This window comes from Corvus moneduloides, chromosome 21, assembly GCF_009650955.1.
Source record: "Corvus moneduloides isolate bCorMon1 chromosome 21, bCorMon1.pri, whole genome shotgun sequence".
NCBI classification, from domain to species: domain Eukaryota; kingdom Metazoa; phylum Chordata; class Aves; order Passeriformes; family Corvidae; genus Corvus; species Corvus moneduloides.
Window position 1 is genome coordinate 6,104,427 of NC_045496.1, and position 24,870 is coordinate 6,129,296.

The window sequence follows — 24,870 nt, forward strand, 5'->3', positions numbered from 1 at the left end:
CAGCACCCATCCTGCACAGATGCAGCTGCTGGTTCCTAAATAACCTCAACTGCTTTCAGCACCCTCTTCCATGTTTAGGCTCAGCTCTACCCCATTGTCACCTCCCCCTCTTATTTATAGCCTGGCAGCCTGTGACAAGCTGCTGAGTATCCCCTCCTCCCTCATTCCCTGTCCTGTCCTACAGCCACAAGGGGCACAGCAAGGGGCACTATTGAGTTAAAATCAATTTTAATAGGCACGTTTACTTTGGTCTGAATCCAAGGACACTTGTGACAAGGCAACTCGGAGCCCCTAGGGCCCGTGTGGCTTCAGGGCTTCCCAGCTGAGGGGATGCAGGCACCAAGTAGCAGAAGGCAGAGCCTGGATCCAGCTGCCTGCACCCCACACCCAGCACTGTCCAGAGGGCACAAGTGGAGCAAGGACCACAGTAGAGCTTTGTCCTTGTGAGAGGCACCAGCTTGTGGCCCATGCCCTGCTGGAGTCCAGCAGCATGTCTAATCCTGCATTAAATACTCCTCCTAGTAGAGTGGGTGGAAAACTGGGTCTCCCTGGGTCCATCCAAGCAGGTGTTTGGAGCTGATGGGGCTCCGTGGGTCCAGCTCATGCGCCCCATGTACAAACACGAGGGTTCCCAGCCCATCCACCAGCTGGGGAAACAGGCACTGCTGCTGCAGAGATGGAGACTCCCCGCTCCAGGGCTTAGCAAAAGGTGTCCAACGTGGCACTGGCAGAGCTGAGACGTGTTGCTGCAGGATGAGAGCTGCCCTGCTGCCGAGGTTCCGGCTGCCCCACCCCACAGCTGGCGCCCTACTCGCCTACCCAGGATGAGTGGTTGAAGACAATGTTCTTCCTCTTGGCCCAGCGAGAGAAGATGGCTTTCTCAGTGATGAAGCGGTGCCCTGCATGGTGAGCAAGCTCGTGCATCAGGTACATCTTGCACTCGTCCAGCTTACCCTTCTCAAAGTAGTGGTACGGCACACTGGAGTGGTTCTTCTCCCTGGCAGGAGGGGAGAGGGTGAGTGTGGGACTTGGAGGGACACCAGACCACCCCACGCCTGCCCCTGCCACCTTCCACACACCTGCAGTAGCTGTCACTGACCATGCCGAACACATGGATTTGCTCGCACAGCTCCATGGCCAGGATCATGGTGAACCAGCCTGTGCTCAGGAAGGAGCCGGATTTCATCCTGCAAAGCATCTTGGTCACACAGGAGTGGGTGGCACTGCTGCTGGCCTGGCCACACTACAGAGGGGACAGGTGGTATGTCAGGGGGACCTGACAGGGCTCCTCAGGAGCCAGCAGTACCTGTTCTTCCCTGTCTCATTCTGGAAGACGTCATCACAGTATGTCATCTTCTCCTCAGTCAGGGTGTAGATCTGCAACTGGGGGTACTTTTCCATCACCTCGAGCAGTGCCTGGTAGGTTGGGCCCACCTTCTCCCTGTTCAACTTCTTTGCTGGCCCCCAGATGAAGTAGAGGGTCTCCTGGGACTGCTGGAAGAAGTAGGGCTGGTTCCTCAGCAGCAGTGGAACGCTGGTGTGTGAGACCACTCGGATAGTGCTGCGTGTCCCCACGTCCTGCTCGTAGCCGGCGGTGGGGGCATGGTTCATGCGCACAACACACTCCTGCCGGTCGATGGCCTCTCCTAGCTGCGAGCCCAGCATCTGCCCCGAGCTGGAGACAATGGCACAGTGGCGGCACAGCACTCGCTCCAGCGGCTGTAGGGAGATGGCACCATCAGCTCCTCCTTCCCTCCCGCAGCAGCTGGATACACCACAGCCCCTGCCTGCCCTTCCCAAAGGACAGGAAAACTGAGGCACAGGTGGGCTGAGCTGCTCCACCAGCCCCAGTGCAGCCCCACCCCCACGCACCTTCCCGTCGGGAACGCGGCTGTACCCCTGGAAGCTGCGGATGCTGGATGTAGTGGGGCTGTCCCGCAGCCCCAGGCCCGGGCAGCAAGGCTGCACGCGGGCTTTGGAGCTCAGCAGAATGTACAGCACCGCCACCACCACTGCGCACACCAGCGTTAGGAAGAGCTGGACCTAGAAGCAGAGGAGGGGAAGTTCTCCGGGCTTGTCCACGTGCACCGGCCCCGCGCCAGAGGCCGGTGGCTCCCGTGGCCATGAGGGAACTGCCCCTCGGAGGGTGTTGGGGTGTGTTGGGAGGAGTGGTGCGAGGTGCTGGCCCCGGCTCGCTTCCGCCAGCGGCGATGCCCGCACGCCCTACGGACTCCGTACCGCCCGCGGGCACCGGCAGCAGCCGGGCTCAGCCCCCTCCAGCACCGCTTTTGGGGCGAGAAGCCCCCCGATGGTGGCGGGGTCCCACCGGCCCTCGCCCCCTGCCCCGCCGGGTACTCACCAGCGTCTTCATCCTCGGGGGGCTGGCGAGTCACCGGGGGGATCCGGGGGTCACCGGCAGGGTGGAGGCTCGCACCCTGCAAGCGGAGCGGGCTCAGCGGCGGCACCCCGGGGTGAGCTCGCCCAGCGGGATCCCCCCCTATCCCCCAACACCCGGGATTCCCCCCCACGCCTCGTGCCGGGACCTCCCCGAGGCCATTACCAGGATCCCCCCACGCATCCTCATTCCCACGACTCCCCGGGGTCCCCCCATGTGTCCAGTGCCCCCCGTGGCTCCGCGGGTGCCGCCCCGCCCGGCAGCGGTCGGGGCCGGGATGCCCCCCGGCGCAGAGTCCGCGGTTCCCGGTGCCGGCCCCACTCACCGAGCCGGAACCCCCAGGGCCGCCGCCGGCAGGTCCTGCTCCCCGCCCGGAGTGGGGCTGGCGGGGCGCGGAAGGGCGGAGCCGAGCAGGCACTGCCGGGACCGGCACCGCGATCGCCTCCGGCTACCCCGCCCCGCGATCCGGCTCCTCCGGGGACGCGCCCGTCCGTGCCCGTGGGCTCATTCCCGGCGTACCGGGACCGACCCCGGCACGCCCCTCGTGTGTCCCGATACCGATCCCCGCCTCGCTCCCTACCGCGTGCGTCGGTAGCGACCCCATGACTCTTCCCCCACTCTTGCTGGGCTCTCTCAGGCTCCCCTCCCGCCCGGGGGTTCCAGCAGCCTTCCTGTTCCCGGTGCTCTCTCACCCCCGTGCACCACCAGCTCCCGATGAGCCCAGGGACACCACAAGGATCCGGAATGGCTCAGGAGTGGGACCGGGGCAGGTGAGACCCTCGGTACCCCAGACCCCATCCAACGGCCCCGTCACCTGCAGCTGCTCCTGCCAGGGTCAAGTCACAGGGCACCCATGAGAAGCGTCCCCAGAGGGAGCTGCCTGCTGGCCCAGGACAGGGGCATTGGACTTTAATTTCTCCCCTTGGTGACAAGGAAACACGAGATGCAACCTTGAAACCAGTCCCAGAAATTGCCCTGAACAGGCCTGGAACCAGAGGGAGAAGTGACAGGGATTCCACTGGGCTCCTGCACAGGAAACAAGGCCAGAGGAGGAAGTCACATCTGGAGCTGCTCAGTCACCACTGAATTCATGCCCCCTTCACCTCCTTCTGCCCCAGCCCAAAACCACCCTTGTGGGGTGGGCTGAGCCCTGGCCAGAAGGTGAGGGGCAGGGAAGGGCAGCAAGGGGTTCGACAGCTCAGCATGGCCTGGCAGCCTCTGCAAGAGCTGGAAACAAACCTACAGCCAGAGCCTCATCTCTGGACCCTCCACTGGCTCCTGCAGCCAGGTTCAGCGCAACACCTGTGGCTGTTGGTGTGCCCCCAGCCACCAGGATCACCCCCAGGCAGGATGGGAGACCGTGGGACATGCTGCTGGCAGGAAGTTCACAGTACATGCAAGAAAGGTCAGAGTGCCCCAAATCTGCCCTCCACAGGCAGGGTACAGCAGCCTTAAGCACGGCAGAGCCAGCACGAAGTTGGGCTAGGTTCTCTATGGTGCTTTCCTGCCTGACCTCACTGGCAGGACCTTCTCAGCAAGATGCCATGCACTCCCAGGGCCATGCACCTGAACCCACACTGGCAGGCCTGTGGCACCCCTTGGCATGGGCAGAAGACAGGGAGCGAGACCTTACAGACCTTTATTGAGGGTGATCCTGCTCGCTGTGGTCCAGGGGAGCTGCCAGGAGAGGAAACCTCATGGGGGAAGGACACTGGCACCACACCTGCTTGCTCAGCCCCAGCCTGGCTGGCACACGGAGCCTTGTCCAGGGCAGGAATCCAGCCAGGACTGACAGCTGTGATGGGAACCACACCCAACACTTCCTTGTGATCCAGGACATCTCCTCACCACCCTCTCAGCTGGGTGAGTGCATGGTGGGACGCAGAGGGCAGCACTGTCCCTGCACCCTCTGCGCACCCAGCCTCATGAGAGTCCCTCTTCAGAAAGGCAAGAGCCCCCAGCACTGTGATTAGCCCTTCCAGAAGCAAATGGAGAAGGCAAACCTGTCCTTTCCAAGCCCAAAGTCTTATTTCTTTCCTCTCAGACTTGAATCAAAAACCCCCACAAACTGTATGTAAACTTTTTTAAAAATTCCCAGATGGAACAAACTACTGAGCAGAGCCAGAGCTGAGGGGAAGGAGTGCCCAGAGAGTGGGCTGGGCAGCCGCAGCTGGGGAGCAGGTCCCTCAGCAGGGGCTCTGGTCCCTCACTTGATGAGCCTTGGATGAATCCTGCTTCTCTTTCGTCAGTGACTTGTAAACTACATTTAGTCTCTGCAGGAGGGAACGTGGAGCAACTCAGTGCTGGGCACCTTGGAGGAGATGTCTGCCTGGAGCTGCAGGAAAAGTCTTTTCCTGGCTACAATGCCGCAGCGTGGGCACCTCCTCATCTCCTCAGCTGGGCCTTCAGTCTGATTTCTTGGCAGGTTTCCTGCTCTTCCACATGATGAAAATTATAAAAACACCTGCCATGAGAGAGAGAACAGGTTCAGCTAGGAAACTTTTAATTCCAGGCACTCCTTAAACACCTGGTAATGAGGAAAAGAATGTCAGCAGAGAGAGCAAGAAAATTCTGCTGCCCAGAGGCTCAAAACAGCCAAAGTCACACACAAACACAGCCCCAAGTCCTGTGCCAGGCTAAGCTGCAGCAGTAACCACAGAGAGTGTCACAGGTGTCACACATTAGCTAAACTCCTAGCAACCCTCTTCTCTCTCCCTAATTTAGAAGTTTCTAATTAGAACAACAGAAGTAACTCTCACCTATAAATAGCAGCAGCAGCAGCCCAGCCACCACAGGGATGATAACTGCATATTCCCGAGGCAGGAAATACTGGTGGATCCCATGGTCACTGTCGATGAAGGGCTGCAGGGACAGAGAGAGGTGTTGGCAGGTGGACACAACACCTCGAGGTGCAGCCTCGAGGTTTTGGGAGAAGCATGGAAATATCTGGTGTGAGATGGCTAAAAAAAGGGTGCCCAGACCTGCACGTGGCTCAGCCGCAGAAACCAGTGAAGGCTGAGGTTCACTGGACAACGAGGGGTGGCTACTGGGGATGGCACAGGGTCCCACAACCCCGGGGGCTCGGGATGGGAGGAGCTGCTGGTGCAGAACACGGCAGATCCCTGTCTCTCTGCCCTGCAAAAGGGAGCAGCTGACACCAGCTCTGTTCCATGGTTATCCCACCAGGATAACCATGTGGAGGCCAGTGGAAGGCTCTGGATACTAGGGAGCGGTGTGAGAATTCCCACACAGCAGCAAATACTCCTACAGCTCTGGGAATGCCAGGAGCACAGACATGGATCAGGCAGCAGAGGGAGCAGACGCAAGAGGGGAATTCAAAATCCTTGAAATTAGAGGGGAAACTGGCCGGAGTTCAGACATTAGCCCAGGGCTGAACCTGGCCTCTCACACCTGGAAAGCTTGTGGGGAGAAGTTTCTTTCCAGAGAGAAAATCACTAACGACCCCAGTTGATGTGCCCCCAGAAATGGGCAGCCTCACAATCACTTTTCCAGAGCTCTGCATTCCCTAAACTCTTGTCCTTCCTACCAGGCTCCAGGTTTGTTAAGATTTGTCTCTTGCTATGTTTCCCTCTGTCATCTCCCACCAGAACCAGGAATCTGGCGGATGTAACTGTGGGCATTGATGACTACACCTCCATCGGGGCCAGGCTTCAGCTCTTCCCAATAGCTCATCCAGCCCTAGTTGGGTCAGCACGTGTTGGAACAGCAGGGGGGCACCACGATCAATGTTTGGTCTTGCCCAGGCAAGGCCAGGAACACCCAGATGGGACAAGGACTGGGCCAGCGCACAGAGGAAGATCTGCCCTGAAATTTTTAACGCAGCAGGCAAGAGTCCTTCGGGCACACAGGCACAACATCATCTGAACAAAGGCCAGGGAAACACCTGAGTAAGGAATGACTGGGATTATACTGGCCAGAGGAAACCCGTACCAGTACGATGATCCAGAGCGTATAGTAAACAAAGAGGACGAGGCTGAAGGCGACCAAGCCAAACCCAACCAGCTGGTCCGTCGCTGTGGCCTGCGAAGGGAGAGACAGTCAGAGCAGGATCCCCACGGCCGTGCCTGCGCAGGAGCGGCTCAAGGCACCTGCTCTGGGTTACGCGGCCGCGCTGCTGCGGGGCCGGGACACCGGTGGGGCCGGGAAAACCCGGGGCAGGAGCACCGCGTGGATAAGACAACTGCGGCGGGATAATCCAGCGTGGGCTGCCAGGCCCTTCCGCAGGAAGCTCCCTGAGCCAGTTCACACACCACATTCCAAGCACCGGGCCCGGTCTCTCCGCAGGGGCGGCAGCCAGGGAGCCTCGCCCGGGTTCCGGGCCGCGATTCAGCCCAAGCCCCCCGTGCTACCGGGCGGAACGGGGACCCTTCCTCCCCCCGCCACGGCGCCCCGGCCCGGGCTGGGCCCGCACTCACCATGGCGCCCCGGCCTCCTCCCCGCCGGCCCCGCCCTTCCGGCGCGGCCGCCAATTAGCGAGCGCTCCGCCGGCCCCGCCCCCGCAGCGGCCAATCGGCGAGGGGGGCGGGGCGCGCGGGAGGCCCCGCCCGAGCAACGTCACCGCCTGGAGCCGCGAAACGGCCGGGAGGGGAGCCGGGAGCGGGGCCGGGAGGGGAGCCGGGAGCGGGGCGGGAGAGGGGCCGGGCACGAGGCAGGGAGCGGGGCCGGGAGGGGAGCCGGGAGCGGGCGGGAGAGAGGTCGGGAGCGGGGCCGGGCACGGGGCGGGAGCGGGGCCGGAGCGCGGCCCGGCAACCCGTGAGAGCGGGGTCGGCGCCGGCAGCGCTCCTGCGCCTTCCTTGTCTCAGCCGCAGGCCTGGGATCCTTTTTACAGCTCGGAGGCTCCTGCTGCTCCAGTGCCGTTACCTTCGTGAACGGGGTACTCTGGTTGCATCTACCACCTGTGCCCGGGAACTATGGCGGTGACGTATCCTGACACCAATTCCATCCCCCGGGACACGGACATCCCACGCCTCAGCCGTTCCTCCAAACACACCCAGGGGCCAGCGGGAAGAAAGGGAAAGCAAGACCGAACGGCCAAGGAACAGACACCAGAGACAGAATCGGCTGCCTCCCCTTGCTGAAACAAGGGAAAGGGGAAGACCATGCTTGAGACTCAAAGGTGCACTGACCTTTGTGTGGCCGAGGCTTTGGGAAGGTGGAAAAGGCAAAAGCTGCTTCCTCCCATGGCTCCTGTTCCCGTCCAGCCCTGTCAGGCATCAGCAATGAAGATCTGGGCACTGAACTGGGCTCACCCTCTGTTAACAGGAGGGTGAGCCTGTGGTGGCCGAGGGGCTGCTCAGGCACGAGCCCTGAGGATCCAGAGATACTCATTCCCTGGAGCCCTGCTGGGCTGTGGCCCCAGTCCCCCAGGGGAGCCTGGTGAGGTAGCCCCAGCAGGAGAGGCAGGTTAGGCCTACACTGGGACAGATGGGACAGTACACGGGACAGTGCTGGTGCCTCACACAGGTCACCTTTCTCTGGGATTGCTGCTGCCCCGGGACTGGTGCTTTGCTGCCAGCTGCCCTCTCCACCCCTTCTCCATCTCCAGTGAATCTCCGCTCTCAGCCATAAAAGCAATCCTAGGAGGTAAATCCAAACTCTAGTCCAGGCCCGAGCATGCCCATCTCACCCTCCTGCTTCCTCAGCAGATATTTAAAACAAGAAACAGAGCAAGAAGAATCAGTGTGAAGTACCAAAAAACCTTTATTTTTTTCCCCCAAACCATAACAACATTTGACATTATATTGATTTCCTCATGTATTTGTTATTTCTCTACGTTAGGAACCAGATACAGAAAATACAAACACAATCTGTTGAATCAAAGACGGCACAGCATTCCGTTAGAAAAAGAACCAAAAAAACTAGAGGAGCAAGATAGAAATGGTGAAAAATAGTCATTCCCTCCAGCCCAAACTCTCCAAGAATCATCATCAAAATAGAGCAGAGGAAGTAGCTTCTCTTTCTAAACGCACTTCTGCTTTAAGACAAAAGTTAGATTTATATTTAGATTTTTCAAAGTAAAAAAAAGTTAAACTATCTTTCAAACAATTTTGGAAGTTTGCATAGACCCATTCCCTTTCCAAAAATATCAGCCATCTCTCTATAGAATCTGATACAAATCGAGTATGCCTCAGCCGAAGGTCACCAAGCTCAAGTCACATTCAAGAAAATAAAACATGATCTCCCCTTCCCTTCCCTCCCCCCACAAAAATATGGGCTCTACCGTTATTCCATGTGTTTGAGGCAAGTTACCAGGCTCAGCCGCATCCCTCGCTCAGAGCTTCATCCAAATTCCTTTTCATTTCCCAGGTTTCCACGCCCGCTGCCTCCCGGCGGGGCAGAGGCGCTGTGGAGGCAGCGGGATCGGATGGCGCAAGGAGGGGGCTGACGGACACAGCTCTCAGGAGGGAAGTGGGGGGAATTTTGCATTCATCAATCCCCCCCCCCGCAGCGAGGAAGTGGCTTTTCAAGGACAAACACCTGCGACCAGGCAGAGTTTGTAGGAACTTGTCCCTGGGGACTGGCCTTGTCCAAAGGGCTCAGTCACCAGAGCAAGAACTCAGCTAGAGACCAGATGGGGCAGCAGAAACGGGGCAGGAGGGGTGGAGGGGGGGTCTGCAGCCCCCAGGTAAGGCAGCGAGGAGGGGAGGGGGAGCCCCTCGCCAGGAGGGGTTTAACTGAGGTGCTCTAGCGTACCTGGAGTGAGGTTTTCCCAGAGGTTCCCAGCAGCAGTACAGAGACCAGCTGCACTGCCACCCACTTAAAAAGAAACAGCAACGACAAAATAAATAAAAAGTCAACCCCTCCTATTCGGATGAGAATGAAATACATATTTCTTCAGGCCTCCGCCTGGTTCGGAACCCTCTAAAAACTGAAGCAAACGTTTAAAAGGGCTTGTTAACTTTCTGTAGGGGGCAAAGTGATGTGGCAATGAGGGGGGGAGAAATCACACGCCTGCTGCCCATCACTCTGAAGGTCAGGACAGCACGAGGCCCCCATTTAAAGTGCTGACCATACAAAAGATGATGATGAGGGAGCAACATCCTTCTCCCGCTTTTCCCATCACAATTTCCAGCTGAAACCCATCTCCTTCACCAACTAACAACTAAGCCTATTCTTTTGGACACTCAGTTTTATATTGGTTTTAAAAAAAGAAGAAGTTAGTAGAAAAGTTACACTGAATTTCCTAACACTTTGCAATGTGCTTCCACCAACTAAACATCTAGAAACTGGGAGAGCAGAGTCCACACATTTTGCCTGATCCTGAGACTGAAGCAGAGAGCCAGCTCTGCTCTCCAGGGCCAGCCAGGCATGAGCAGCCCTACTCGTCAGCATCAGAGACCCAGGGGATGCAGAGTCTTGCCAATAAGGTCCTTTTACTTGTTTAAGCCACCTCTGAATCCCCTGAGAAGGGGAACAATGTGGGGAAGAGCATCCCCCCCTCAGCTCCCCTGAAATAAAATAGCAATGAAACAATAATGCAGTCAAAAAACACCAGCCTGCTGGGTTTGTATAAAAAAAAAAATTCCATAAACTTCACAACAAAAAAGAAAAACCCAAAGGAAACTAGCCAGCGGTTTGGGTCTGGAAACTGATTCACTTCTTAAATGTTCAAAGTCCAACGAGGAACAGGCAGCAGCAATGCCACAAGGAAAAAAGTGCTTGTGAGACGCAGCTTCCTGAGGCAGCAGCAAGTGTGTGGGACAAGTGACCCCACAGCCACCGCCTCGGGTGTCCACGGCTGCCTCAGGACTGCTGGGCATTGCTTGTGCTGGATGTGCAGCAGGAGCTCTGCATGGGATCTACAAACAGGAGCAGACTGCTCCTTCCTCCCTCTGGGTCTGCTCCGGGTGCCCCAGCCCCAGCTGTGCTGCACAAGGCTGGATGACCAGGACTACTTATTCACTCAAAATCAGGGACAGGAGAGCTAAAAAGCCACACAAAGACCAGGATCTGTGGAGTCATTAACGTGGACACAAGGAAGAAATACCCTATGAGACACAGTTATCAAAAGTGCAAGCAGTGATGTGCCAAGCCACTGGAAGAGAAGCCCAAGACATGCCCAGGTTGGCCACAGCAATGTGATGGAGCAGGTTATGCCTCTGCCAGCCTGGGAAAAAGAGACCAGTGCTCTCAAAAGCTCAACTGCTTCTCCTCTTGCTTTGCTGGGAAGATATTCCTCCCTCTGTCCCCCTGGGGATTTTGTGACAGGCCAAGCTGCCAGTGCCTCGGAGCAGCTGACTCTTGCCAATGGAGGCCAAAAGAATGCCCTGGGATCCCAACTGCTCTGACAGTGACTGCCATTGTTTTTCATGGGAACAGAAGCAAAGCAGCAGAAGTGAGCTGGGTTTTGGCCTCTTTCCTGGCTTATGTTTGCTCCTTTCAAGTCATGGTTGGATCTGATTTCCTGAGGGGCTTTGTTGGCCCCTGGGGTGCAGCCAGACCCTCAGCTCTGCACAACCATCCACAGACAGGGCAGGAACAGCCACTGCTGTCCGAGCCTCCTTCTGCCCTCACCCTGACCTGAGCAGATGGTCAGGCCAGGCCTGGCTTTCTGGCAGTGCTCCAGAGAGGGAGAAAGACAAGCAGTTCTCTCCTTCCTGCAGACACGGGCACCCCAGGAATAGGACAGGATGCTCAGCAGCCTGCAAGTGAGTGCCAAACCTACCCAGGCTGAATGAAGAAGAGATCGCCATTAAGAAAACTTAGCAAGCGTGAAAGAGCTTTTGTTCTAGACAGTCTCAAAAGATCCAACACTTTTTCCCTACATGAAACCAAACCAAGGTGTTGCCTGTATCCCCTTTTTACCCTAATTCAAATTTAGATTCCCTTTGAAGGGAAAGGGTGGAAAAGATGCATATCCTATAGTGGTCTGTCCAAACACAGAAAGAAACCTCTTGACTCAGAGAGAAACCATCAAAACAGAGTAAGGAAGTGTATAGTTTTGCCACACTGCTGAGCCACAGTCTCCTCCTCAGTGGCTACAATCTGATCCACTGCTGAGCACCCTCCTCATGCAGCATCCTTAGCTAGAAGGGTAAAAAACCCACTAAATCAAGACCTTTTCATTCCTTGTTTCTCATTCTGCCAGATTCCCTTTTCCAATAGCTCATCTGCATGCATTCTGGCCAAAGAGACCACAGTTAATCCCCCTTTTTTTCCTTCTTTGAAAAGAGGCTTTACAATAACTAAGAATTTGAGCAACGTGATCAGTTACAAATCTTTCCTTGCTGAACAGAATGTGTGTGTGCCTGTGCACACACACACAGGTGTCAGAGGGGAGCAGATTCACAGCCAGGTGCTGGAGTGTGGAATTGCTCTGAGGGCACGGCTGCTGAGTGCTACCACTGGCAAAAGAGGAATGGGCAGAAATAGCTTATCAGCTGAGAGGCTCTGTACAGGGAGGGCTGCAAGCACAGCCTGCTAGTGGCCTACAGCCGGGGGCTGCCCAGATCCTCACTGGCAGTTCGGCTGCCAGGAGAATCTCCAAGTGGGAGCTGAAAGGGATTGACATCTCTGCCACACACTGCAAGGAAAAGTGTCAAACAACTGCAGAAACCAAACCCAAAGAAGAGCAATTGAAAGATCAACCAAAGAACAGTTTGAAGCCTTGTCAGAAGAGTTCACTCACCACAGAGCAAGTCAGAACAGCTGCTGTGGCTAATGCAGCAGCAAACACCCATTCTACCCTTGAAGGTAGAGACAGTAGCTTCTCCCCAGCCCTAGAAGGAACCAGCTCAGGCACAGATGTCTGCTGACATGGCAAGAAAGGCCAAGCAACACCAAATCCCTTACTGGCCCAGGCCAAGAGAGGCAATCAACATCACCACCACAACAGAGAGACCACTGCAGTCAACTGCATCCAGCTCTGGCCCAGGGAAGGGCTGTCAGATGAGATTCTTTTCACAGTCTGAGAAGGGCAGTTCCCTTCCTGAGCCAATGAAACAAGAAAAAAAAAAAAAAAAAAAAAAAGAGGCTTTGTATTCCAAGCTCCAACAGGACTATCTGATGAATCAGTCCAGCAAACACAGATCATACTCCTGGAATAGTGAGTAGAATCCTCCTCCAGGTAAAATCTGTAACCTCTAAAGTGCTCCCTTTAATGCTAGTTGATGAACACCCCCTTCCATGCCCAGCAGTGGAAGGGCTGCTGCAGTCAGTGGTGTGACGAGCACTCGCATTTAACCGTTCACCAACTCCCAGCTAGATTGCAGTAGTTTTCTGAAATGCACTTTTGGGAAGTATTTCCTATGAGAAGATGTTGTTTGGGGATGTGAGGATAGGAAGGCGAAGTGTACCCCACAGTATACCTTGTTCAGTAAAACCATTGCCTTGGAAGGTGATGCTCCCTTGCAGAGTCAATGGAATAAAGCATCCTGCAAGTGGCCATGTCACTGTGTCCCCAGCAAGCAGCTCTGGGTTTGGTTAGAATGGTTTCCCCCACCCCCAGTGGTCTGAAGAGTTCACAGTGGTATAACCCAATGTTCTGGGGAGACAGAAGCTGAGAAGTCCCCTGCTGCAAATGAATGGGTGGAATGAGGGATGCACATGAGCAACATCCTCTGGGACTAGCCCAAAGATAAGCCCCACAGACAGAGCAGGAACAGGGGGAAGGTAGGCACTGGAAGCACCAGCAAGCAGAGAAGGACAGTGCCAATGCAGGGAAAGTGCATGTTTCTGGAGTGGTCTTGGAGTGGTTCTGCAGTGCAAACATATGGAGAGGGGCATGGAGAAATCCCTTCTGGAATGCTGCATGAAGAGAGGTAAAGGTTGGCATCCATGTGGCAGCGGACTGGGTAGGGGGCCTGTGTCCAGCAGCTCTACCCTGTTCTTCACATTTAGTGGGTTTCAATCACCACTGGCTCGTAAACTCCAGATGAGACCCTGGGGAGGCAAAGGGGGAGATGAAGAGGGCAATCATTTTGAGCAACTAAGTCCTGATTCAGAGCTCTCCACTCTCAAACATCATCTTCTAAGCTCACACAAACCACTGCCAGTAACCAGTCAGCCTCGTGGGAAGTCAGTCCCTGGAACACTGAGGGGACAGGGACTTGGCAAGTCAGCAATACAGCACTGGAGAGAGCTGGGTGTGACACACGAACCCATCTAAAGGACACAGCAAAGGGGGAGTATCCTATCCAGAAAAAAGAGCCAGTGTGCCTGGCTTTACTATGCTCCCAGTTTTGTTACTAACTTGATACATCTTTGCATTACCATTATTGCTGGTTTTAATTCAACTGAGGAGGTGCAATAACGCCTCAAACGCAATTGGCCAGGAGCTGTACTAAGAGCTACAGTGGCAAGAAAAAGTTTTATTGCTCCAGAAGGCTTTCACGAGAGAACAAGCCCTGGATGATTATGGAAGAAGCAGAGAGAAGGGACAATAAGAGGCAGGGAAAAGAGACAATAAATCCCACTCTGCCACAGTTTTGCTGCAGGCCAGCAGAAGGCAAAGCTCCCCCCTTCAGGAGGAAACGGGAACCAGCCTCTACCATTTTGTCCTTTCACTCACTTCTGTTCCTGGGTCTAACAACCAGGAGGATCCCATTATCCCTCTGAGCTCCTGCTGAGAACTGCATTCATACTCTAGTGCAACTGCAGCCTGCCACCAAAGGGATCCCAGGGCTATTAATGTGGGATTAAAGCTACCATGCAGCACATGATGTTTAGAAATCTCTCCTGTAGCAAAAAGTGGAAGTTTCCTAGGTACAAAGCTCACTAATCTCTCTGGAGCCCCTCTGTCTGCCAACCTTTTGGGCAACCTACCTGTTTCCCAGCTGAATACCACTCAGTGTAGTTGTTCCATCTCTGCTCACAAACAACCTCAGGTTACTGTCTGCAGATAGAAAAGGAACACAGACATCACAATCCAGAACTACCGAGGCTGCCAGGAACTCCCCTCCCAGACACACAATCAGCATGGAACAACTGTGTCTCAGCACGTCCACACTTTCTGGTGGTGTTCCCACAGTCATCGAGCCCCTGGGAACTCATCTCCTTGCTCCAAAAGGGAGCCTCGCCAACATGAAGCCTTGGAAGAATAAAGGTAGAGGTATTAATTCAGTCTTATTCCTCCAGCTGCCTTTTTAAAGGCAATTCCATTGATGCAAGTTCTCGGTCAGCTTGTACACATCTGAACTGATGAGATGTGGGGCCTCACACTGCTTTTGTAGAGTCACTAGAGGAGAAACTCAGCCTGTTCTGCTGGTGAGAGGCAGCTGCATTCAGTCTAGTTTTAACCCATGCTAAGTGAGGTGTAAATCCTCATATGATAAGAGTGCTACCGTGTGCAACAAGATGATTAATGGTAAATTAACAAAGCACAGATAACAAGCTAGGTTCAAGTTTAAAATTTAACAGAAAATCTCAGATAAAGTCAAAGATTGATTTCTATGCTAAACTGGAAAACGAAAGTGAAAACAAATGCAGTTATATTGTTAGTTTTCTCCTAACTGATGCTGTGACTGCAATGGAGAAAACCCTTTCTTAAGCACTCCGACAGACCTGATCACCAGCACGTGGTAACCCATGTTTCTGTAGAGATGTGCTGTTCCCCCTCCAGCTGTGCTCTCCTCTTTTGATAAATACTGACCCAGGACGAGGGCCACTAGAGCAGTGCAGACAGCTGATGTAACTCATTTCCACTGCACTGAGAATCAGTATTTTTCCTCTCTCTCCCTGCTCATTTGAGCTACTATTCAGTCTCTGCTGTCATGAGTGGAACAGCAGCAAGAACTATGTGTAAATGCATGTGCAGCTCTCAAACCCACGTGGTTTATCTACCACAGAAACATCCAGCAAGCACTGAAAGCAAATAGCTCTCAAAAGGAGAAGGGAGCCCATGGCAAATCAGATCTGACTGTAAACGCTTGGCAGCCTTGCGAAAGGAACAGCCCAGACATCCCCTCTGAGACTTCTCCTCTCACCTTCAGTATTGCTGACATCTGTGAAGTCCTGACTCTGCATTATCTTCTCCACTATATCATCAGCGTCGATCCTGGTGTCATCCACTCGGGTTGGGTGACTCTCCATTGAATCCTTTTTCCTCCTGGTGGGAGGAAAAACTTACTCAGCCTTTCAAGACACAGACTTCTATACACAGTCCTGCTTCTCTTGGCCACAGTCTCCTCCTCAGTGGCTACAATCTGATCCACTGCTGCCAGAAGACAAAGGAGCAGGCTCTGTCTCTCCTTCCCAGAGAAAGGTCTTTGCTCCACAATTACTCACCGGGAGGGTCTGTCCAGCAGCAGGGGTGGTCTGGGAGGGCGAGGTGGCTTCTCCAGTTTGTGGTCCCGCTCCCCCTCAGGACATTCCACGGTCATGCTGAGCCCCCCGGACGCGCTGCTGCTGGTGGACGTGTTCCGGCGGTGGGTCAGGTCAGACATGCTGGAGGAGCGGGAGTGCTCCGTGCTGTAACCTGCCAACACAGAGGGATTACAAACCACATCTGCTCCCCTTCCTGGCAGAACAGCTTCACAGCAGCATTTCTCCTCCTGCACACAGAGGTTTAGACATCTATGAGCTCATGTGCAGAGACTGAACAGGAGGCTGGTATTACAGAGCAGGGTGAGAGAGATGGCTGCAAATCACTCTCACAGGAGCTCATTGCAGGAGAGAAAAGGGATGTGACCAGTGCTGGCAGAGCTGTGTGGATCAATGGTTACCAGAGATCTTGGACTGCTGGCTGGCGTAGCTCGAGTTCCGCGAGTGCCCTGAGTGGAAAACTTCCTCTGGGCTGGACAGGTTCTGATCCGGCTCTTCTGGGACACCTGCCAAGGAACAAGAGGACACTGCTTACACCATAACCAAGCCAGCGCATGGTGCACTGATCAGCTGGGAGTGGAGGCTGATCTTGGGATGACAGATCAAGGAAAGGGCAAGTCTGATGGCCGAGCCCTGCTGTACAGGCCAGCACAGGGCTTACAAACACCCAGGGAGTAGGGAAGACCACCGTGAGCTTCTCTATCAAGTTTATCACTATTTCTATCCAGCAGATGAATTTACAAACATCTCTCAGGCTTGTAGCATCTAGAAGGACAAGTAGTGTGTAAAACTATCCACGGTTACAAGCATCAAGCTAAGACCAAGAAAGCATCAGATGGCCACTGGCAGTGAAGTATTACAACCTCTGGGTGCTTCTGTTACTACCTATCCCTTTCTATTACTTGTGAGAGAGCCTGTACCATTTAAATAATCTCTGAATTTGGTCCAGACACTTCATAACCTCTGCTCCTTTGCTAGCCCTGCTTGTCTCTCTTGCAGGAAGCTTATCTGGGAGTGCACAAATGTAACACATTAGCCAGCTTTTTAAGAACACCACTTGCACCCTGTGCTCTGTCACTGAAGTGATGAGACTCAAGTGCTATTTTGGCGGAGTGTATCTGCCTGCACATTTGGAATGTGCTAGGAAGGAAAAAAACTGATGTGAAAATGCAGTGCCCTTGAAAACAGGCTCATACAGAAGCCAAAGAACTGTATCAGCAGCTGGAACAAGGCCACTAGACCTTAAACCAACCTCAAAAACCTTCAGAGGAACTTTTCTAGAAGGTAAGTCTAAGCAACAGAATGGCTGAGCACAGAACAATGGTGTCACTGAACACAGTGGCAAGCAGGGATGAGTGCAGTGCATGAATTATCAAATCCCCAGCAAAAAGAACAAATTGCTCTATCTCCACTAACAGAAATACGCATGTAGCAAATATTCTACTTTCCTCAGTTACACTTAGATGGCTTTGTTATTCTCAATATTCTTAACGAGCAATGGGGTTGAGGATGGGTGCGGGAACACATGAAAAATTAAAGAGTTTCTGTGCTTGCAACTGCTGGGAAAAACAAAGGAGTGTCCAGGCACAGCCATGCATTGCACGGCTCCAGGGTAGGCATTCAGACCTGAGCTGAGAATGGCAGTTCTTGGCTTGGTCTGGCGCAGGGAGCCAATTGTGGAGGAACTGCTGCTGCTGCTGGTGGTTCCCTCGCCCTTGCAGGTCAGCTGCAGGGTAGAGTCCTGCCCCGGGATGGTGATGGATTTGGCGGTGGAAGGAGGCCTGTCATCAGAAGGGAAGGAGGTTACAGACTGCCAGGCAGGCAGCAGGCATCGTTCTGCCTACCCCACCTTTCTCAGCAAGGGGAAGCTGGCAGCTCTAAACAGCAGCTCAAATGGGATGTTAGGTTTTGTTTTCCTACATCCAAGACTGGTATCTTCCCTACCTTGGACTGCATTACAAGAAAAATCATGTTTTTGAGGTAAATTAAGGCAAAAAGGAACCATTCATTCATTTATACAGGACAACAGGCTCAGAACTTGCACTGTCCTCCAGGACACCATCCAGAGCTGCCCCTTCCCCGCCAACATGTGTCCACTGGCCAGCTGGCTTCACAAACAGGAACCAGTTTGCTGTTGTCCCACTCTCAATTCCAGCTTCCTTTCTGTTACACCTCTTTGGCCAAAATGAAACCTTTTATCCCAGCAACCCTGTCCCCCTATTGCACTTTTACAACAGTTAAATAACCTTTCCCTTTTTTAACTGACTATTAAACTCCTTTCTAGTGAAATGGAAGTGTTTTTCCAGCGTCATAATTATTTTTCTGGTTTTCTGCAAGCTCGCAACATCGCTTTGTAAATGCTGACTGCAGGGCAGAGCTGTGAGTGCCTGGAGCCCCCCTCCCTTCCTCCAGAAGTGCTTTTGGGTGGAAGCCACAGCATGTGCAGCGTGGCAAAGTGAATATTCCTGTTGGAGCCCAAACCTCCCTGTAACCTGAAGTCTGAACTGGAACTAATGGATTGTATTATGGTTTTTAAGTGAGGAGTGAGAAATAAAAACTTTTATTTGTCTCATGCAGAGCTCTGAGGGAAGATGTTACATGAGAGGTTGCAGTATTTTGGGAGAGAGAATATTTATTGTGGGCAGCCGAATGGCTATAAAGCTTCCAGGAAACTCACAGCATGCCTTCACCAGGAAAAAACACTCCCTACTCACGTTATCAGTGATTTGCATGCACCCAGGTGCTTTGGGGACTTTGCTTCACAGGTTTTTAAGGCTTTTACAACCTTAAGCAAGCAAACTGTTCCTGCAGCAGCTGTGGGAGCAGCCCCTCGGTCTGTCAGCTCAGCTGCTCTGCCCCTTCCAACAACCCCAGCAGGAGAAGGTTCATGGACTGCTGCAGAAAATCAGTGCTTGGAAGTGATTTCCCAGCACAGTTTAATTCCTGCCTACCCCTCTAATGAGTGTCATTTACCAGAAGCTCTACTGATCAAGGACTATTCCACATGCAAAGCTTCTATTTTTAGATATTTGCACATCATCAACATAAAAGAGAAAAGTGGGAATGACTGCAAAAATCCTTTAAGAAAATTAGGAGGTTTGACCTTCAGACTGAATTTACTTACATTAAATGGATATTTATATCCTATTCTGTGTAATTTTCAGGCATTCTAACAGTGGGACTTGCTTCCATTGCAAAGGAGCAACAGGTATTTTGTCAGACATTATTACCAGACATCCTAGTACCCTAGATTTAAAACATCTGTTACTGCTATAAAGTTATAGTTTAAGATATTAAAAACTTCTTTATTACACTTCCTTCTGAAGCAGAAATTCTTCAGAATCAGATGACACTGATTTTGGGTTTAAAAATATCAGAAAATGCTGCAGCACTATGAAAAACCACTCACAAAACAAACCTACCAAAAAGTATGCAGCATTTTTAACAAGAACTTGAGCTAACTTATACACTTCAAGCTAGCTCACACCTTTTAGCCCAGAATACAACTGCTACAAGAGTTGGCCTCAAGGTAAAGCTTTTTTCTCTCATATTGTTGGGAGGCAACATGAAATATTCTTTTGGGTGCGTGGCAGCCCTGCTGTGTAGTCACACACCTTCCAGCACACCACAGCAGGGCTGGGATTGTGATACTGCACTGTAGTGTGAGGGAAGATGTGACCAGGATATTTCTTAGTTGATTCACCAACAATTCTTTAAGCAGCAAAACTGCTCCACAGCCTAACTGTACTTATGCTTTCCTATCATTATGCATTAAAAAAACCCCACATTACTGCAATTTCTCTGCTAATTAATGTAAGTTGTGAGCCCTGTAGAAAAAAAAAAATTAAAGTGATTCAGCCTCCAAGTATTTTTGTTGCTGTTTCAATCTGAGACCTTTATCCCCCATAATACGTACTGAAGCATGTCCACTTCCAAGACTGTTTTCTTTATTGACCTTTCTCCTCTTGGAGGGCAGTGAAACCAACCCCAGAGCCATGAGAAATTCTATCCTTCAGGCAAAACATGAAGTTTGTAATCAAAATCTACTGGTTTCCAAAACCTAAGTTGCACCAGCAGGGAAAATAGTGTGCACAGCAATAATCAAGCTGGGAAAGCCAGAGCAGAGAACAAAACCAATTAACAGCACAGGCTGGCTATACTTTTCTGGCTGATTCAACCAGTTTTACTGTACTTCCTAATATCAAGGGCATCTTTTCCCCTCTCTTCATCAATTTTAGTGTCTGCCCAGAACGGGGTACACCCAGGAACTCACGTTTTGAAGCAGGGGTCCCCAGAGAGCAGGGACATTCCGATCGTGACCTAGAGAGGGGACACAAGGCACATCATTAGCCATGCTGCACTGAGCTCCTCACTTCACAACAGCCAGGAAGTCAAGGGCTAGGTGTAAACATCAGCAAGATCTAGCTCCTTTCCCAAGCAAATCAATTTCAGGGACTTCACAAAGTATTTTCCTCCCTGTCCCAAATCCTTAGCATCAGTAACTCCAAGTGGCAGTGGTTCAGCAGGACACCAGCTGGGCCAGGCTGACAATGCCTCGTAACCTTTTCCCTCCCTCCCGTTCCTGGTTTCTTTGTCAAGGGTCACTGCTCGGCCAAATTGATGCCAAATTATCAAAGGGCAACTTTGATAATGGGAAGCTTCCCAAGTCAGTCAAGCAGCACAAAAGCAAAATCCTGTCTCTGTACATAACAGGACCTTCTCTCAGGCCTGGCACTGCTCTCTGATCTTCCCAAAGTCCTGAGTAGGATTTCTACTGCGTAAGTACTAGCTGTTGTACCTTTAGGATGGAGTTGTCCTGTCGGGTATTCTTAGTATCATATCCTTCCAGCAAGCAGCAACGGACAGTGGATCCAGAGCCCGCAAATTCTGCCAGATTTAGATCAGCAAAGCCCAGCTGTAGACAAGAAAACATTGGAGGGGAAGGTGAGGGAACAGAATTTACTCCATAAAGGGATACACAGTGTCACACAGACCAAAGGGAGAGAGCACATCTGTGAGCAAGGGCAGAAACAGGAGCCAGGACACAGAGTGGTGGCTGTGAAGATTCCCTGTTCTTGAGGATGGGCAGGGTGACATTCCTAATCCCAAGACAGATGGGCACTTGGAGGCCTTCAGGAAGCCAAGCCCACATGGAGGAAGGGTGTAGAGTAGTGGCCAGGACAGTGTTAACCAGCCTGCAGCCATTGCATAACCAAGGACATGGAAGGCACTAGGTCAACGATGTGGAAAAACAGAATCACACATACACAAACATAATAAGGCACTCTTTGTATTGGGCCATCCCAGAATGCAGTGGAGCATGTGAACCAGGAGATGAAAGGATATTGTTACAGGGGAAAGTGACACCATACTGAAAAAAACAACTGAGACTTTGGGCACAGAGAGCTGGAGGCCCAGAGCCATGTGGCACTGCCTGTGCCTCGCCCTTCAGAGGCAGCTGCTGGGCTGGGCAGCTCCTGGAGCACTCCTCCTCAACACTGCTAAGGTTTAACTAGTAAGGGGTATGTTTGACAGGCAGAAGGGAAGAGAAATATTTGGAGAGATTTCGTTGTGAGCTCTCTAAATCTTCTCTAACAAATGGGAAGCAAACAGGGAAGGTGACAAAGCTGAAGATCACAGGCATTTTCAAAAAGGGCACTGATCCCTCCAGAGTAAATAAAAACACAATGAAGAGCACCTTCGTTTTCCTGCCCTAATCCCTGGTGTATTAACACAGTGTCTCAAAGGAAAAGTTACAGCTTCTTTTATGCAGAGCTTTAGGAATAGAAGGCAGTTGAGTCTTATCTCATCTGATCAGGAGGACATGCTGTACTCCGTACTTGGCCAAAACATCCAGGTGTGGAACATCTGCGTCACATCAACAACAGCTCAGCTCCCAGGAGAACAGGGCGCACAGGTGGAGCAGCAGCGGGTCATTCTGTGCTCTGCAGCACATCCCTTCTGCCCTGCTGTTGACAGCTGGATGACACAATGAGAATCCCAACAGTAGCACCATACTAAGGAATTGTGGTGCCTCCGTCAGCTGAGGGAGCTGATAGACAGTCACAGCACAAAACAGTCACTGCCTGAGGAACCCTGGCTCCCACTATCCCAAGTGAAGAGTCTAAACCACAGTCTGCTCAAGATACAAGATTGAGGGGGAAACAGCAGCAAGATTAATATAGCTGCTTCCTTCATCCCATTCTCAAAGGGGAACTTCTGATGGCAAATGAAAAAAAAATACGATAGAGAGGGAACCTTTTATCAGCAAAAAAGAAGGAAAAAAATAACCTTTCACCCTCTCTTCTCACTTCTTAAGAATTCCATTTAATGCAAGTGTTTCTTCAGCCCTTGCTGCAGAAATTTCTCTGTCTCTTCTAGCCAAGGGCTATGCCGTTTGTTAATTATTCACAGATAAGGAAAAAACCAGTGAATTTTTATCTCTTAGAGATAAACAGGATAGAGGAAAGCCACAGAGGGAGATGTAACCCATCACTGTGACAAGGACACAGCACCACCACACTAGGAGAACAGCACAGCACAGGGGTGGCCCAAACCCAGATCCCTCTTCCTCCACCACAGCACTAAATTCTGAGAGGAGATCGACACTGGAGCACAGAGTGTGGGAGAACCTACATGGTATGCTGAGGTCAGAAGCTCTTTCAGGAAGCAGACTCCCAGTATATAGAGGAAAGATCCCTTAACAAAAGGATGTTTTCAGATATAACCTTTCAGAATAGTTTCCTCAGTTTTCCAGCCAGCTGATGGTGTTTCTTCCAGCTCATGGAAAGAGTTTCCGCTTTATCAGTCCTTCCTGTCATCTTCCGCTCTGTCACCCCTGACACCGAGGTGACAATCACGTCAAACCCAAAGGTGTGCAAGTCACTGGAAACTCTGCCTGGAGCACAAACAGCCCCATCACCCTCAGTCCCTGCTGACAGGGGACCAGGTACAGAGGGCATTCGTAAGTTTCATTTTCCTCTGCATCTGCTGCCATGACGGGAGAAGTTCTCAACTGAATTAGGATAGTTTAAAGAGGTGGGGAGTCATGGTGTAAAATGGGAAAATAGTTGCATGGACATGCACCACAGACTTCTGCTAGAAACATTAGGAAGCCCAAATCAATTCTGTCACAAGGACCTGCCTGGAACAAGCCTGGTCCACAGGGCAAGACTGCAATCACTCTGTCTGGTGTGGGATCCCTCATTTCTGAGCTGCTTCAGATCACCCTCGTGGAGAACACGTCTGTCTTCTTCACAGGAGACCCAGCAAGATACTAGCCCAAGAGATGACAAGTACTTGAGATTTGGTCTTCAGTTCTGGGCTGGAGAAAATCAGTCTCTTTTAAATGCCACTAAACACAACTGGAGACTGAGCAAAAAGGAAGGAGGTTAGAACATGACCTGAATAAGCTCTCCAGGTTAACTCCACCATAGAAATGTGCTTTCAGGCTTCCTTTAATTCTGCCTTTCCAAATCCTGTTGAAAGCTTGAGGATGGACATTGCAGGAGGCATAGGCTGATGCACTTACTATGTCTCTTCCTCCAGCTATGCTGCTCTCCCTGGACATGCAGTTCTGCAGAATGAATAACTTCCCCACAGTGTGAATTTAGTGAAAGAGAAACTGATGGCCCTAGAGACCATGTCCTAATTAGCAACAAAAAAGGAACAATGTGGGCAGCCACACTGCCTTCTCCCACCTGGCACAGCAGAACACAGGAGCTAGTGCAGTACACCCTTCACAGCCAGTTGCCTCCATGGCCTCAGAAAGGATATTGATGAGAAGGAATTCTTACATGGCTGTGCGTGACCAGAGCGTCTGTTTATTAGAAACCAGCACAGTGACTCATTTTCAAACAAACATGATTTTGGGTACTGTGTGACGTCAGTTTCCAAGCCAACATTGTCTCTTCATCCAGCAGAGGAGAAGGGGGTGGCCCATTGTCTGTCCCACAGCACAGGCAAGAAAACGCGGGGAAGAGAAACCAAGACTAAGATCCCTGCTGATCCATTTGGCTTTTGCTTTGATGTCTCCTGTGCTTTGGCAGGCAGTGATTTCTGCTGTAGGCTCCTGCCTGCACTACTGAGGCAGTGAGGTGCCTGCTCCAGCCCCAGCTGGCTGCTGTGCTCTGGAGAACAGAACTGGAGTCTGTTTCTTTATTAGAGACATGCTGCCAGAAGCCAGAGAGTTCACATCTGACTCAGAACTTCCCCAAAGTTTGAGGACATACAGATCATCTCTCCAACCCCCATCTCAAATCCACATCCAGTGCAGTCTGGATCCTGTCCCAGAAAGTCAAGTTTTTTGGGAAATCTCTTAACTCAGACTTAAACTAAGAACCAATGAGCATCTCTCCAGATTGGCCCACTCGGCAGCCACTGGTTTCTGATGGGTGTATAACACTAACAGGAGACAGGACCATGATTACTCTGCTACATTTGCCCTTTCTGTGCTCTTACCTTTGAGTAGGTTTTTCCGCCCTTCAGCTCCTATATTGGGAGACAAAATAAACAGGAAAAGCAGCTATTATATGTGCTGGGGCAACAGGGGGAAAGTCATTATTCAGTCCTGGAATCTGCTCTCAGGATTCACAAGCCTCTCTCTCAAGGGTTACCACCACCTTGGTCGCTCCCACCCTCCATCAAGGACTCTTCCTGGAGAAGGAGGCTCTGTTCCTGCATGTCCTGTCTCAAACAATCTTTCCTTCTCACCACAGTCCAATGCAATTTTTCTTGCTGCCAAAAAGCAGCCAGTAATCCATTGCCAATACACTACTGGTGGTACTACCTGCCAGAAGCAAAGCTGGATGCTCACCTTACGGACAGACACTCGGCAGATGCAGGGGTCCAGGAGTCCTGTGGCAGGGTTGGCACTCATTTTACACACAAATGTAAATTTCTTTTTCCAGCGGACACAGTTTTCCTGAACTTCCTCTCTATGAGAATGGAAAAAAAAAAAAAGAAAAAAAAAAATCAAATACAGGTACAAAGCCAAATCAAGATCAGCTATTAAGTAAAGATCCTCTGCAACAGCTTGGTTCACCTGAAACTGCACCACACAAAGGTGTTAGCATCAAGCTTTTCACTAGTCAATACAGGTAACCTGTAACCCAGGTTACAGAAATACTAATCATCTCATCAACAGAATTTGCCTTTAAAACTCTCACAAGCTCTCTGACATTTCCTGCTCAGCT

General features: G+C 51.9%; 3 protein-coding genes and 1 long non-coding RNA gene across 9 annotated transcripts in view; 1 reads left to right on the forward strand and 3 right to left on the reverse strand.

The window, feature by feature from the left end:
* Positions 1-211: 211 nt before the first annotated feature.
* Positions 212-4,120, reverse strand: ST6GALNAC4 (ST6 N-acetylgalactosaminide alpha-2,6-sialyltransferase 4). 5 transcript variants are annotated; one of them, XM_032130414.1, is made up of 8 exons: positions 4,033-4,118; positions 3,210-3,421; positions 2,360-2,435; positions 1,873-2,043; positions 1,307-1,719; positions 1,080-1,187; positions 820-997; positions 212-733 (listed from the first exon to the last, which is right to left on the reverse strand). In XM_032130414.1, the coding sequence occupies exons 3-8, from the start codon at positions 2,369-2,371 to the stop codon at positions 506-508; spliced, it is 1,110 nt and encodes a 369-aa protein (XP_031986305.1). In that variant the 5' UTR covers positions 2,372-2,435; positions 3,210-3,421; positions 4,033-4,118; the 3' UTR covers positions 212-505. The 5 variants fall into 5 exon arrangements, with proteins under 5 accessions (XP_031986305.1, XP_031986304.1, XP_031986303.1 ...); XM_032130413.1 differs by lacking the exon at positions 3,210-3,421 and having other exon boundaries at positions 4,033-4,120; XM_032130412.1 differs by lacking the exons at positions 3,210-3,421; positions 4,033-4,118 and adding an exon at positions 2,721-3,058.
* On the reverse strand, positions 4,019-6,928 carry DPM2 (dolichyl-phosphate mannosyltransferase subunit 2, regulatory). Its single transcript, XM_032130418.1, has 4 exons — positions 6,832-6,928; positions 6,347-6,436; positions 5,155-5,257; positions 4,019-4,859 (listed from the first exon to the last, which is right to left on the reverse strand). Exons 1-4 carry the CDS (start codon positions 6,832-6,834, stop codon positions 4,801-4,803), a joined length of 255 nt encoding a protein of 84 aa, XP_031986309.1. The 5' UTR covers positions 6,835-6,928; the 3' UTR covers positions 4,019-4,800.
* Positions 6,929-7,109: 181 nt separating this feature from the next.
* On the forward strand, positions 7,110-8,169 carry LOC116454245. Its single transcript, XR_004244041.1, has 2 exons — positions 7,110-7,532; positions 7,880-8,169. It is a non-coding gene; the product is annotated as an uncharacterized LOC116454245 (long non-coding RNA).
* The window catches only part of FAM102A (family with sequence similarity 102 member A), a 37,597-nt gene continuing 20,819 nt past the window's right edge, over positions 8,093-24,870 (reverse strand). For both annotated transcript variants that reach the window (XM_032130568.1, XM_032130569.1), the window contains 10 exons: positions 24,492-24,612; positions 24,137-24,166; positions 20,475-20,591; positions 19,950-19,996; positions 17,303-17,457; positions 16,078-16,182; positions 15,641-15,830; positions 15,340-15,461; positions 14,180-14,249; positions 8,093-13,297 (listed from right to left, as the gene is read on the reverse strand). In XM_032130568.1, coding sequence (XP_031986459.1) covers positions 13,252-13,297; positions 14,180-14,249; positions 15,340-15,461; positions 15,641-15,830; positions 16,078-16,182; positions 17,303-17,457; positions 19,950-19,996; positions 20,475-20,591; positions 24,137-24,166; positions 24,492-24,612 — 1,003 coding nt within the window. In that variant the 3' untranslated portion in view covers positions 8,093-13,251. The remainder of the gene's footprint in view (positions 13,298-14,179; positions 14,250-15,339; positions 15,462-15,640; positions 15,831-16,077; positions 16,183-17,302; positions 17,458-19,949; positions 19,997-20,474; positions 20,592-24,136; positions 24,167-24,491; positions 24,613-24,870) is intronic.

Bases quoted from the DNA above. Each gene is read 5' to 3' on its own strand.
- ST6GALNAC4 (XM_032130413.1), bottom strand. The intron at 1,720-1,872 runs GTGCGTGGGGGT...ATCTCCCTACAG, and splicing joins GCCGCGTTCCCGACGGGAAG to CCGCTGGAGCGAGTGCTGTG. The intron at 998-1,079 runs GTGTGTGGAAGG...CCCTCCTGCCAG, and splicing joins GTCAGTGACAGCTACTGCAG to GGAGAAGAACCACTCCAGTG.
- DPM2 (XM_032130418.1), bottom strand. The intron at 5,258-6,346 runs GTACGGGTTTCC...CTGTCCCTGCAG, and splicing joins CGCTCTGGATCATCGTACTG to CCCTTCATCGACAGTGACCA. The intron at 4,860-5,154 runs GTGAGAGTTACT...CTCTCATGGCAG, and splicing joins GCTGCTGCTGCTATTTATAG to GTGTTTTTATAATTTTCATC.